General features: G+C 39.5%; 1 protein-coding gene and 1 pseudogene across 1 annotated transcript in view; both read left to right on the top strand.

The window, feature by feature from the left end:
* Positions 1 to 15,544, top strand: part of PPP1R1C (protein phosphatase 1 regulatory inhibitor subunit 1C) — a 114,202-nt gene that overhangs the window by 51,224 nt on the left and 47,434 nt on the right. The window contains exons 3-4 of the mRNA XM_008687219.1: positions 7,553 to 7,590; positions 9,604 to 9,664. Of these exons, the coding sequence (XP_008685441.1) occupies positions 7,553 to 7,590; positions 9,604 to 9,664 (99 nt within the window). The remainder of the gene's footprint in view (positions 1 to 7,552; positions 7,591 to 9,603; positions 9,665 to 15,544) is intronic.
* LOC103659833 lies at positions 402 to 5,731 on the top strand (annotated as a pseudogene).

The raw sequence follows: 15,544 nt of genomic DNA, 5'->3' as shown, positions 1-15,544 counted from the left end.
TAAATAATCAGAGAAGTTTCCCATAGAGAAGGAAGTACATTCTGATTTTAAACAAAAACAAAAACCACAGCTAAGCCTTTAATAATCTAGCAACACATACAGGCTGCATGTGAAAATAACCTATCCTTATCTGAATACTTTGAATTTTACTGAGGAACTTGATGGGAAAAGATTCAAACATTAGCTCAATAGGATAGAAAAAGAAATGGGGGAAAAACATGTGCATGAATGAGACGTATTCTGCAATTTTCTGTGCTCAATTTGTTATTAGTATTTCTGAAAAAAGGGGAAGAATAATTTAGATGCTGGCTAGTGTGTAAAGTCTGTGCGGTTGTAGTGTTTACTCTCTTGTTAGTAGATTAGTAGAAGCGGTGAAAAATCAACTTATAGTAATATTTACTATGGCAGCTGGAATACTGTGGTTTAATGAGGGAGTTTTTCAGTACAGAACTATCCAGGGAAAAGTGGTAAGATTCATTAGAGCTAGTCCTGGTTTTTCTTGGTAACTAAATATCATTACCACATGAGCTGCAGTATTTTCACTGATGGACATTTTTTTAAATGAAAAAAAAATTAGTCAAAAGATTATTACTTTGTCATCATGCTTTTTAAATTCACATGCCCTCTATTTTCCAATTCAAACCTTGCTGTGAAGGCATATAGAATTCTTACAGATACATTAGATGAGTCTCACTGCCTCAGGAGATACGCAGAAAATATTTATTAATAAAAAATTTGACTAGCATATAGGAGTGAATGTTGACAGACAAATAATGATCTCTCCATATCTTCAAATATATTTAAGCCATCTGTTTTTGGATATAAAGATGCCTATGAAATATTTCAAGTTTAGTGAAGATGGATGGTTAATACTTTATAAAACTTTAAAAAAAATGTGGTAATACAATGATTCATACTATATATTTTTCTTATATTTTTAAAAAATTATAAAGCATCAACTATAGATTGATGATTTTTAATGATAAATTTGGTAGGAAAAGTTTTAAGTGATACTGTATCTAACAAAAATATTAGCAAAATAAATAAAAATTTTATTTACTTATTTATTTATTTTTGGTTCAAGGTAATCCAGGAAATTAGTCTGATCTCTTCCAGGATTTATTTTAAGGGATGGTTTTGAATAATTATCATTTATGTATAAAGGTGTCAATGACCTCTGCTCCTACAATCACTGTAGAGGATCTGTCTGCAGAAGCACTTAGATTGCTTAATATGGGATAGAGGCAATATTTTTTTGTTATTAATAAAAATTATGGAAAGTGCTATAAGTTAATGGATCAAACACCTAATTACACATACAATAAAACATTTAATTGATGGGAAATTAAGAACCTTGAATCAATTTTCACCCAGGTTTTTGTTAATGTAACATAAGCAGTCAATTTATTGTATGAAATAAACCTACACAGCAGAAAGCTTGGTGGCATCATGGTATGATGAGCAACTAGAATGTGGAGGTTATACACAAAATCTTTCTAGAATTTAGACTTCTTTTCACTTGATTTTATAGCCATCTTCCTAAGTAGAGAAATATGTATGAGTTAGAACATCAAGTGACAATCTTAAGTATACCTACAAGGAGACAATCCAACAGAAACCTCAATGTGGATGGCAAAGAGTCATTTAAAAGATGCCATTCCAATGTTCATTCCTGAACTCTCCTTTGGTAGAGACAATAGGGTTGAGAGAATCTGATTTTTCTTATCTATTATTCCAACAAAGTCACAGGCAACTAACAGATTAAAGCACAGTTTTTATGGCAACTGCTACAAAGAAGAAAAGCTATGGAAACTAAATTTATCACATTGCAGTAAAATGATGGAGTGTACACACTGGATCAAGTGAGTGTCACTGACCACAAAAGCAATTCAAAATTAATATTTATAATAAACTTCTACATATGCTTTAGGTGTCCAGAGCACTGGTTCCATGCCAAATTGGTCAGATAAAATAAGAATCCATGAAAACAAACCCATGGTCTTTGCCATGGAAAGAAAAGGATATTGGGAAATCTCAATTTCCTCCCTCCTGTTTGAGCAGGCATATTTGGCTCTAACTCTGTCTGTTAATAGTTATGTTTAGACAATGCCAAAGAAATGCCTTGATAAATAAAATAATCTAGCTGGGATGTGTGTGTAAGAGAAAGACCTGTCATCACATACAAGAATAGTGGTTTCATGAAATTCAATCCTATTGTAGTGAATTCTATTGGACGGGATGATGACTGGCCACACTACTTTCTCCTATGACACTCCCCCATCAAAACAAATGTGAGATCATTGCAACAACACAGCAGAATGTTGCTTCTCTGCCTCAACCTGCAATTCTGTAAATTGATGAAAGGAAATTACCACATTTTAGGATTAGTTATTTCTGTTTTTGTCTTTTGGTGTGAAATAACTGAAATCACAAAATATGCAGTTCTTCTTATTGTGTTCTAATATTTTCAGCAAAATAAAATGAACATATGATCATATAACAAACATGTATGATTATGATTTGTTGTCCGGTGACTAAAATAGACTAAATTTCTGCCAGCTAATTAGTACAAGTCTCAAATGAATGAAGTGGAAAAAAAACCTTATGTTTGAATTCTAAACAAAATATAATTTATGTTTCTTTTTTTGATACTACCCCAAAATTCAGAGTAGAGAAGAAATATAAGCTAATTTGGGAGTCAGGCAAAACAAGCTTATAATGTAAAACAAAATTCTATGTTTTTTAAAAAGGACTTTTATCTGGCTAACATAATCAATCAGTTCAAGACAAATATTAATAAGAAAAACTAAGAAGAATAAAAACCTTTTTCATTGAATTATGCAATTAGTGAAGTCTACACAGTTGCCTTGGGAACTTAGTGTGTGTTATACTCAGACAGTAGGAAAGCACAAGGCTGAATGACTGGACACCATTTTGTTCTTAAAACAATAGGTTCTGAGTCCTGGGCTGAATTCTGAAAACTCCTAGGGCACAAATAAAATATTAAGAAACACCACTGGTCGGAGTGCCTGGGTGGCACATTTGGTTAAGCCTCTTACTCTTGGTTTCAGCTCAGGTCGTGATCTCAGGGTCTGAGATGGAGCCCAGAGGGGGCTCCCCGCTCAGAGTGGAGTCTGCTTGAGCTTCTCTCTCCCTCTCTTCAGCCCCTCCACTTTGTGCTCTCTGTCTAAAGTAAATAAATAGATCTTTAAAAAAAAAGAAAAGAAAAAGAAACACCACTGGCATTTAATGATCTAATGGATCACAATATATGCATTATTAAAGTGGATCATATTTGGTATTTACTTAAAAGATGGTAGCAAAAGATTCTGCATTGATAGATTGCTCAATTAAGTATATTCATAGCTATCTGATAATCACCTAGATACTTCCAGTGATTGATTATATCAAACAATTGTAATTGCTGTCCTCAGCCAAAAGTTCCTGTTTGCCTACCCTATACAAGGGATGGTAAATTCATTAGAAGGTTCCATAACTTCTAAAAATCTAGTAATCAAGACATAAGATTAGAATAAGCAATAGTGCCATATACTATTCATTCTAGCGGCTTGTCTATTTTTTATTTCTATTTTTAAAATTTATTTTATTTAATTAATTTTTTGCTGCTTCCCTATTTTGATCTCTTACTATAAGAAATATCAACTTTCTGCACTGTGGACCTACGTAGAACTTTTACTACATATATGTGTTTCTACATACCCACATGATACATAGAGTTTTTCATTATAAAAGTAATGCATGTTCACTAGAAAAAGGAACAGTCTGGGTAGAGAGAAGATGGAACGAGTTATTGAATCATCAGAGAGAACTAGAGTTAAGATACTAAACATAACCTTCTATGAATATACATGCATTTCTCTATCGTCTCTCTCCAGATAGTTTATCTATACTTTATGAAATAAAAACACTTATCTATAGTTTTGAAATCCTTTCAATTTACATAATATATGTTTTCATGTCGGTAAATGCAGATCTATATCACTGTCTCTAGGCAGTTATTCTTTGATGAACTGCTTGTTCAGTGTTTGGACCATGGGCTCAGTCTCTCAGCTTTGGCACTCACCTAAGAGTCAGAAAAGGGTAACTGGGCCAATAAGGCAAGAGGCGGGGGAGACCCCCCCATGGCGGCTAGGGTGAGGGAGGCAGAGCAGCCAGGGCGCCGCGGGAGGCCGGCTCTGGAGGCCATGCACACACACAGTTCAGCGGCGGCGGTGCTCTTCCCCATGCCCCGCACTCTTCTCTCTTACCCGCAGTGCTCACACCCATTTTGGCTACAGCTGATGGGCAGGAAAAGTTTGAAAGTGAAGTAACCACACTGGGTAACGCGCTTCCACGTGGCATCCCCAAACAAGTCTGGACAATTTTGTAATTTTGTACGGTAGGAATTCTTATTAATTCAGAATCGAGATATGAGGCAAAACATCTTAGTGGGAAAATTGGCATTTTCACCTACTGATGGATCTGAGCAAAGGAGAAGTTCGGCTTACCTTGGAAACACGCGGGCTAGTCCATGTGTCTGGCAGGCGTCGAGAGCACCGCGTGCGCTGCCTCTGCTGACTGTAGACGCCACACACCGAGGCTGGCTCACTGCGGGCGTGGTCCCGCACCCCAGGCTCCCAGAGGAAGACATGGAGAAGACCCGGATGCCTGTCCGTCTGAGCTGGAGGCCCTCCGTAGGCGGCCAGACCCAGAACCTCTTCTCCCCGAGGTGATTCCTGAGACTGTTGACCGGGAGAACACAGGGTCTCCACCGTTTCTGCACCACAGAAAATACAGCGAAGATTGATGGAGAAGTGCTTCATTTCTCACAAACTACTAACTACAACCCAGAGCCCCCAGCGCGGGCCCGGGTGGGTCGGAGCATGCGCACCTGGTAGAATGCGCCCGGAAGTACCTCCTGGGAACCCGCCCGGCCTGGGCCTGTGAAGAGGCTGAGGACATGGTCAGATCAGTATCCTAGTCCACTGGGGGAGGTTGTCAGGCTGGAAAACGACAGCCCAACGTCGCCTGGGCCCTGCCCCGTTCCCCGAGCTCACGCACGTCAGGATTGGACTGGAGAGCTGTTCCTTCTTGGAGGAAGTTTTCATCCCTTCATGTGCTGAACAGGTTGGGAAGTGGCAGCTCCTTCTGGCGGCGCAGCAAGGGCATGTTTGCCGGGCTCTACGTCAGTGTGCTGAACAGGCACCACTGGATGTACAGCACTGCAAACCCCCCCGCCCACAACCACCACCAGCACCACCACCACAGCAACAGGGACACGGACCTCCTGTTGGTTCCACAACGGGGCTGACCCTGGACAGGTTCGAGAAAGGGTGGAAATCATCATGAAGAAATTCATTTTAATGGCTGGAATGTGGGGGTGGTGGCGCTGGAGCGAGCCAAGGCACGGCTCACATCCGTGCTAATGCTGAACCTGGAGTGCAGGCCTGTGATCTTCACGGATGTAGGGAGGCAGGTGCTGGCGACCGGTTCTAGAAAGCTGCCCTTGGAACTGTACACACTCATCTGTAATGCGAAGCTGAAAGACATCCACAGAGTTGCTTCTAAAATGTTCTGCGGGAAGCCTACAGTGGCTCCTCCGGGCGATTTGACTGACCGGCTGACTCTCAAGCCCTCTGGCTGCATTGTGGAGCGAAGACACATGCCTGCGCAGGACATCAGGGCTCTTCTGGTAAAGACCCTCCGAGCTCTTCTGGTAAAGACCCTCTGAGATCCCACTCTGATCGCGAGCTCTAGAGAGCCCGTGTTGAGGCCTGTTTCCTTGGATGTGAATTTAGTGCCAAAATTCATAAGCGGTGCAAAGTGTAGGAGGACCTTTCTCTTAAACTTGAACAAATTTAATGCCACTGAGCACAGCTCAATTTCCTGCCTTCAGTTTTAAATATGCCACTCAGTGGAATAAAAGGTTTACTTCACCTTGCAGGGAGAAATAGGATGAAGTGCAGGAATGTTAAACGCAGCCTGCTTTAGAAAATCAGGTTAGCGTTCCTACCTCTGTCCTGTGTTCCCTGAGATTAGCAGGCATCAGTGTGTCAGCCAGCACCAGACTGCCTCCTCCCTGGGGCGGGAGGGCCAGGCAACCCTGCCCAGCATGGGGCAGGGTTTCTTAAAATTGCTGGCTGGGTAACTGCAAAGCCTGTGAATGTTTTAAAAGGTAGGAGACTAAGGAGCTCTAGGTTCTGCATGTCTAGATGTTTCAGAAGAATTGAAGTCAGGTGGCTTTGGTAATATAGGATAGCTTTGTGGTTTGCAGACTTGAACAACTACCCCCTACCTCAGCCCGGGGTCCCAAGTGTGAACCCACATTGAATGCCTCCAGTTGTTGCGATGCTGCAGTAGTCCGTGGCACCCGGCTATTAGAGGATTGCACAACATCTGGCTGCAGTTTGGTTGGAGAAGAGAGTCTCCAAGTCCTATTTTTTTCTTTTTTAAGTAGGCTCCATGCCCAGGGTGAAGCCCAACCTGGGGCTTGAACTAATGACGCTGAGATCAAGACCTGAGCTGAGATCAGGAGTGGGACAATTAACTAACTGAGCCATGCAGGTGCCCCTCCAAGTCCTGTTTTTTGAAACGTAGAGAAACCCAGCCTCTGCACTACAGGTGAGAGAGGGACAGATGTTTTAAGGAAGTCAACTAAACATTTAAATATTTAAAAAAAATTGTCAAGATCCATGTAAAGTAGATGAGGAGGTATGAAAGAAACTCAGCCCAGAATGTCCTCCACCCATTGAAAGGCAGCATGTGAGCACCTCTTCCTCCTCTCTCCCCTTCCTCACATTCCTTTTTATACAGAGAGCCTACACGATTCCCTAGGTTTGTCATAAGAAATATTTCTGACAAAGTAGCTGATTCTTTCCGGGGGCATATGGAAAACAGGGTGCTGCTACTCTCAGAGTCAGAGTGATTGGGCAGAATGGAAAAGAATCTTTGTTCAGCTTAATGGCCGACTTGAGGAAATTTGACAAGCTGTAGTGAGTAGACTGACAGCAAAATCCACAGAGGAGATTGTTTATGCCTTAGCACTGTGAGGTTGATGACACCAACTGTTGGTTCAAGGGCCATTTCCCTGGTTTCCTTTCTGGATTACTGGAAGGAGGGCAATTTGGAATTTCAAGAGGGATGCCTTTTTTTTTTTTTTTTTTTACTGCCTTTTTTAAAACTTAGGGAAAAGATTATCTCAGAAGGAAACCATCTCCTTCTGTCCCCCTTTCCCTAAGCCACAGATGTTATATAAACATAAGGCGGGGTGACTGGTGGCCAAGCGCCTGCCTTTGGCTCAGGTCATGATCTCGTGGTCCTGGGATCAAGCCCTGCACAGGGGTTCTTGCTCAGCAGGGAGTCTGCTTCTCCCTCTCCCTCTGCCTGCCACTCCTCTTGCTTGTGCTCTCTGTCAAATAAATAAATAAAAATTAAAAAAAAAACAAAACAAAGTGATTATTAAATTATTTTTATCAAATTGTCAAAAATGTTAATATGCATATTATGAAGAAGAAACCACCTTTCTAATGAAATATATCTACTTCTCTTGCAGAAATAGATGACAAGAGGGTGACAAACACCCAAGCCGAAGTAAGTTTTCTTATATTTTGTATGAATAGGTGTTCAAGTCAATTAAAAACGTAATTAGGTTGGTTTAATGTTTTATAAGATATGTCAATACAACTGATGTAAAAACTAGTTTGCTTTTCCTGACTGAAGAAATGGTAAAATGGGGTCATTAAATCTCTGCCTCTACTTTGGTTCTCAACCTATGAAATGACAACCCCTGAAAAAACTTGTAGAATAAACCATTGCTTTTAGTGACAAAGATATGGTATCGATATTTTCAATTTAGTTACTAGTTGTTTATGACCAACTACAGGCTAGGGCCAGCCAATGTTGGAATCCTGGAACAAGAAAATGGGGAGCAGGGACCTCTTAAAGGGTCTTCAGGTATGTGCAGCCGAGAGCAGACCCTGAGGCCAGAGGTTCACATACACATGTAGGAGTTCAGATGGAAAATAGGAACCAGAGGAGGCTACAAGGAAGTGAGTAAACTTCTGCTCAGAAATTGAACAGAAATTGACTAGCGTGCAGACATACCAGTCAATTCTCATGGCTGCATTAGTTAGGCATAAAGCAATACCCAGAGGAAAATGTAGAAAGAACAAAATACCAAATAGTGTCTCTTAAGATTTTCTAAAAATTTAATGAGGTTGCGTATATGAATATGCTTTGACAACTGAACTCTTACATACCTGTAAAGCAGTTTTTATTGCTTAATGAGTTTTACTCTATGGTACTACAGAAGCTTTTCTGTAGGATTAATTTTCTACTTGAGCTTTGAATGTGTATATGGAAATAAATATATGAGAAATCCCAAAAGTGACTGCTTCTTGAAATCAACCAGATGAGACAGAATACAGTAAAGGAACACCGGAAATATCAATCATCCACACGTTGAACATTAACGTAGAATCGCTCTGCCTACACCTGTGCATAATGAACTGGTGGTACTAAAACATTCTATTCTGGAGAAATTTGCTTGTACCATTTGTTTGGCTTATATGGATTTGACAACTATTGGTTGAAATTTTTACTTTTTAATATATTGTTTTTGATACTTTTGAGGGGAGATAAGCTTTAGTATGTACAAGGGAAGATACCTCAAATTCTGTGTACTGTCAGTGAAAGCGTTTCTAGTTTTGCCTATAATAATTCCCAAAAAGAGTCTTGTAACTATTTATACCTGACCTTTTCAAAGCAAAAATGATTGCTCCAGACACAAAAACTCATTGATTAAGACCCCTACCTTTGACACATTGAAATATAAATCAACACACTATTAAAAAGGAATCTTTGACATAATCTAATTGGGGTATAGACCACATATATGTATTTTATCATAATAAAATTATTTATATATTCACATATATATGATTAGTTTGTGGTTTTAACCATGAAATATGTTTCTATGTTCCAAGTTTTGTAATTTTTAATGCAAAAATTCTCTCTTCAATAATTCATCCCTGATCTAGTATATGTAGATGAGAGTGTTACACAGCAGTTTCGTTAGGAAAGGACTTATTTATCTTTTGAAAATAGAATATTATCTCAACATTGTAATTCCAAGTAAATGGAGATGTTAGATTGAACATGTCAATTCCAGAAGTTTATGAATTGGTATTCGTACCAAAACCCTCATTACCTATCCAGAACTGCTCAAAAATCCTATAAGCAGGTGTAGTTATCCCATGGACATAGTTTTGGAGTATACTTTGTTCTGGCACTTATGTTTTTTCTCTCAAACAAAAGGGATTGATATCTCTTTTTCTCTTTCTTTCAAAAATAAGTGAACTCTACTAGGTGAGAAAAAGAGTAACTTCAAAACTGCAATGGATGAGAGTTTTATGATAAAATCGCTTTATGTATCTCTTAAAGCTGTGCTATCAGCAAACATGTATATAATTTCTCATTGATTTGAGTTGTATTTCATAACAGGGGGAATCAGAAAGCTCTTTGAAATATGGCACAGTGTTTATTTCCCCCACAGGGCTAATTTTTATTCAAATAATGCTTTTCCTCTTTTCCCTTTGTCCACAGTCACAAAATGCATCCCCAAAGCAAAGGAAGCAGAGCGTGTATACACCACCGGCCATGAAAGGTACTGTTCAGGTACTGTTTCGGGTTACTGTGAGTGTTGAGTTCATGGCTGGCAGGCTGTCTGTTTTCATTGACCATATGCTTGATTATAAGCTTGATCTAGTCTGAGCTCTACAACTTGATAATGTGACTTTATCCATTTAAAACTTGGTTTCATCAAGACTAAACTAGGTAGCTGAAGAAGGAATAACTAAAGATGTCTCAGAATTTCAGTTTAGAAATTCTCATTTTCCAAAATAATGACAAAGATTTTTCTTTTACCCTTCCTTATGTATTTTCTTTGAAGGGATCTTTCCAGAATCCCTAATTACTCTTGACAGTGATGCCAGACCATTGCCATTTTTTTTCCTGGCTTATGCAAAATAGAATAACTTGAATTTGGGGCAAATTTAAGGTAAAGTGTTGCCTCGTTGCCTTGTGTCAAGAGTAGCTCTAAGAAACCCAATCAAACAGCTATTAGCTGTACATGTAACAGCTGTTCAAATAACAACTAAAAATGCTAGCTCAGATCCTGGCATTTTCCCAGATCTCCCCCAAAACTGGAACTGCTAAAAGAACGTCTAAGTGTGTTAGAATTTTGACTGACACCAATTCCAGGGAAGGCTTCTTTTATTTCTCACACAAAAATGTTCCTGACATGAGGCAGAGTGTGCTCGGTCCAATAGCTGCTGTTCCAGTCTGTCACTTGGGCGGTTGGCCCAGTGGCTCATCAAGCTCAGTTTCAACTACAAGAGAGGCCAACTGAGCAGTTTCCTCTGGAGTCTGGAGAGATGTCTAAATTGGGAGTGAAATTTTCCACTCTGTATTCTCTCTAGATTTGAGGCTTTTTTCAGGGAGGTGGAATATAAATGGACACATTAATAACTACTTTCAGTAAACTTCCTTCCTGTGTAGCTATAAAATACCATGTTTGTTTGTTTGTAAGACTGCAGTAAATAACACAATCATCAGTATTGTACTTTATTCCAGGGTAATTATTGAGAATATCAGGCTTCCCTCTCCAAAGATAAATATAATCATTTGAAGACATATTTCCTATTGTAAGTCATCTTGTACTTTTAAGACACATCAGTTTTGGCATGAATAGGCAACCGTAAAAGATATATGTTCACTGTTTAATGATTTCCTCTGTCCTATTTTAGGATGGCTTAACTAAATAAAGTACTACTGTTCTCATGTCCTCAGAGAATAATAATATTATTTTTAAAGGAAATTCTTAAAATCAAAGCCCCAAGAGCTTTCATTATATTTAGCACTCAAATATCATAAGAATGTGGGATCCTAACATTTAGGGAAGTTAGTCATAGTGCATATTTTCACATGTGACCTTACTTTACTACTATCTCTCCAAGATGGCCTTTCAGTGACAGTCATTTTGGTCATGAGTTAAGGCTTGGGAAAGCACAGTAATTCTTTCAAGAGTATACCAGGGTCTTATTATAAGCCACTTAGGCCCTCATTTATAACCAGTAAATACCTGGGTAAATCTCCTGCTTCTGATTAAAAAAAAAAAAGGGGGGGGGAGAGAGAGAAAGCCAAATCCACATGTTTTATTCAGTCTACCTGTCCCCAAGAGCTAGAAATGAATATTTCAAGACAAAATTAAGCTATGGTAACATATGGTGCATTGTGAGCACATTAAGAAGCTTCAATCATAAGAAAGATGAATTGGCAAAGAAAATGTTATTGAGATGCTAAATACAATAATACAATTGCTCTGAAATGTGTAATTCTTCAAATTGCAGTGGAACATCATTATACATTATTGAGTTTAAAAAAAAGTTTGCTGGGAGAGCAAAGCAGCAACAGATGTGATTAATAGTTCTAAAAAAATTACTCTAAATAAAAGGCCAAGCAAGACTTCATGAAAGACCCAGCAAATAACTGGTTAGTGGAACAAAACAAAATACAACAAAACAAACAGAACAAAAACAAACTGGCCAAACTCCTTCCTTCAATCTTCCTTTGCTCAGTTGAGAGGAATTACCAGGTACAGAGAAAGTGGCAGGAGGGGAGAGATGCTACATCCCACCTATTTCTGATTCAATTAATGCATGGTCAGATTAGTCTCGTCTCCTAAGTGCATTTAATTTTTCTCTTTCAGTAACAGTGGTACTTATGTCTCCATCAGGTTTCAGGAAACAGAGACATGTCCAGGCCTACTTATTCAAATGCTTTTGTTTTTCTAGTTTTAATTTTTCCCACTCCCCTCCCCTCTGGTCAAAGAGAAAAATACGATTTGGTAAATTTTTTTTTAAGTTTTTTTTTTTTGACAGAGAGAGAGACAGCCAACGAGAGAGGGAACACAAGCAGGAGGAGTGGGAGAGGAAGAAGCAGGCTCCCAGTGGAGCAGGGAGCCCGATGCAGGGCTCAATCCCAGGACTCTGGGATCACGCCCTGAGCCAAAGGCAGACGCTTAATGATTGAGCCACCCAGGCGCCCCTAATTTGGTAAATTAATTACCATCCAGAATGGTGCATCAGTTGGGCTGGATTCCTTTTTTTTTTTTTTTTTAAGATTTTATTTATTTATTTGACAGAGAGAGAGTCAGCAAGAGAGGGAACCAAGCAGAGGCAGAGGGAGAGGGAGAAGCAGGCTCCCCACTGAGCAGGGAGCCCGATGCAGGGCTTGACCCTAGGACCCTGGGATCATGACCTGAGACAAAGGCAAATGCTTAACTTCTGAGCCACCTAGGCACCCCAGTTGGGCTGGATTCTTAAGAAAGATCATTGCAAGGACCACTGGAATCATTGGGTGGTTGCCATTTAGGGCCTGGTACCTGGATTGATTAGTTTGTGGCCAAGGTGGCAGCACCATATGTTACAAATATTGCAGTGTAAATAGAAGAATCTGTATATGGCTCTCTTTCTTCAGAATGTTTCATGGTTTGTCCGGCATATTTACTCTTAGAACGTAGTAAGAGATTTACTACTTGGTCTTGCTGTCTTTCTATTCATAACATTATAGGCATTCAATGTGTTCAAGGAGCTTAAATGTTAACTAGGGCAACTATCAAGTGATGACCGAATTTTTCCCACTGCATCTAACCTCAGGGTATTACATTGGCTATGTCCTCTTGAGGATTCCAGTGTATTAGGCCTGAGGTAGAGCCAGATAATCAGAAGTTCCAAGTGATGCTGCTGCAGCAAGTCTAAAGATTGACCAGACTCAAGTATCCAATCACCTGCCTAACATGTCTCATGGAGATCAAAGAGATAATAAGATCAAAATTAATATGTTCAAGGCTGACTTTTGAATCTTCTCAACACCAAATCAGTTTGTCTTGTACTGTTTCCCTTCTCAGCAAGTGGAATATCCATCTGCGTTGCAGAATACTGCTGAGTTCTGAGAGCATCCAGAGACCCTCCCTCTCCTTCACTCTCTTCAGGAGTAGAACACTAGCTCTCATGGGTTTCCCCCATTAGTATCTCTTACCTCTCCCACCTTCTCTTTTATCTTCAATGTCACCACCGTATTTCAAATCACAATCATCTCTTTGCCGGGATATACCTCGAAGGTATTCTAAACCACTGCAATAAAGAAAATCAAATGAATTTTTTAGTTCTCCAGTGCATATAAAAGCTATGTTTACATGATAGTGTAGTCTATTAAGTGTGCAATAGCATTATGTCTAAAAAAATAATGTATAGGCCTTCATTTATACTTTATTGCTAAAAAATAATAACCATCTTCTGAATTTTCAGCAAGCCATAATCTTTTTGCTGGTGGAGGGTCTTGCCTCCATATTAATGCCTGCTGACTGATCAGAGTGGTGGTTGCCAAAGGCTGGGGTGGCTATAGTTTTTTGTTTTCTTGTTTTTTTTAGATTTTTAATTATTTATTTTAGAGAGCACACAAGTGAGTGTGATCAGGGAGAGAGGCAGAGAGAGAGGGAGAGAGAGAATTTTTAGCAGACTCCCTGCTGAGCATGGAGCCCATCCTGGAGGCTTGATCTCAAGACCCTAAGATCATGACCTGAGCCAAATCAAGAGTCAGCTGCTTAACAACTGAGCTACCCAGGCGCCTTTGTAGCAATTTCTATAAATAAGACAACAATAAAGTCTGCCACATCAATGGACTCTTCCTTCAGAGAAGCCATTGTAGCATGCATTGCTGTTTGAAAGCATTTTACCCACAACAGAGCTTCTTTCAAACTTGAAGTCAATCCTCTCAAACCCTGCCACTGTTTTATCAGTTAAGTTTATGTAATATTCCAAATCTTTTGTTGTCATTTCAACAATCTTCACAGCATCTTCATCAAGAATAGATTTCATCTCAAGAAACTACTTTCTTTGCTCATCCCTAAGAAGCAACTCCTCATACACACAGGTTTTATCATGAGATTGTAGCAATTCAGTCACATCTTCAGGCTCCACTTCTAATTCTAGTTCTCTTGCTGTTTCTACCACATATGCAGTTAATTCCTCCACTGAAGTCTTGAACGCCTCAAAGTCATCCATGAGGATTGGAATCAACTTCTTCCAAACTCCTATTAATGTTGATATTTTGACCTCTTCCCATGAATCACGAATGTTCTCAGTAGCACCTAGCATAATGAATCCTTTCCAGAAAGTTTTGATTTGCTTTACTCAGATCTATCAGAGGAATCATTATCTATGGCAGCTATAGCTTTATTAAATGTATTTCTTAATTAATAACACTCGAAAGTCAGAATTACTCCTTGACCCATGAGCTACAGAATGAATATTGTGTTAGCAGGCATTAAAACATTAATCTTGTACATCTCCATCAGAAATCTTGGGTGACCAAGTGCATTGTCATTGAGCAGTAATCTTTTATTTTTTTTTCAAAGATTTTATTTATTTATTCAACAGGTTAGAGACAGCCAGCGAGAGAGGGAACACAAGCAGGGGGAGTGGGAGAGGAAGAAGCAGGCTCATAGCGGAGGAGCCTGATGTGGGGCTCGATCCCATAACGCCGGGATCACGCCCTGAGCTGAAGGCAGACGCTTAACCACTGTGCCACCCAGGCGCCCCAGCAGTAATCTTTTAAAAGGAATCTTTTTTTTTCTGAGCAGAAGTTCTCAACACTGGGCTTTAAAATATTAAGTAAACCATTTTATAAACAGGTGTGCTGTCATTCATGCTTCGTTCTTCCATTTATGGAGTACAGGCAGAGTAGATTTATCATAATTCTCAAGGGCCCTAGGATTGTCAGAATGGTAAATGAGCGTTGGCTTCAATTTAAAGTCACCAGCTACATTAGACCCTAACAAAAGAGTCAGCATGTCCTTTGCAGGTTTGAAGTTTTGAAGCCAGGCATTGACTTTTCGTCTCTAGCTATGAAAGTCCTACATGGCATCTTCTTCCAACAGATGGCTGTTTCATCTACATTGAAGATCTGTTTTTTATTGTAGCTACATACATTAATGGTCTTAGCTAGTTCTTCTGGATAATTTGCTACACCTTCTACATCAGCACTTGCTGCTTCACCTTGCTCTTTTATGTTATGGAGATGGCTTCTGTTTTTAAACCTCATAAACTAGAGGTGTCTTAGTGGCTCAGTCGGTTAAGCATCCAACTCTTGATTTCGGCTCAGGTCGTGATCTCAGGGTCGTGAGAGGGAGTTGCACATCAGGCTCCGTGCTGGGCATGGAGCCTTCTTAAGATTCTCTCTTTCCTTCTCCCTCTGCCGCTTCCCCACCATCACTCATGTGTGTTCTCTCTCTTAAAAACAAACAAAAAAAAACCTTAAACCAACTTCTGCTAGCTTCAAACTTTTTTTCTGTAGCTTCCTCACCTCTCTCAGCCTTCATAAAACCGAAGAGAATTAAGGCCTTGGTTTAGGGAATATTGAGGCTGGTTTGATCTTCTATCCAGACCACTCAAACTTTCTCCGTATCAGCAATAAGACTGTCTCA

The sequence above is a fragment of the Ursus maritimus genome, unplaced genomic scaffold, assembly GCF_017311325.1.
Source record: "Ursus maritimus isolate PB19 unplaced genomic scaffold, ASM1731132v1 scaffold_1, whole genome shotgun sequence".
Classification (NCBI taxonomy): domain Eukaryota; kingdom Metazoa; phylum Chordata; class Mammalia; order Carnivora; family Ursidae; genus Ursus; species Ursus maritimus.
This window is presented reverse-complemented; position numbering and strand designations above follow the sequence as displayed.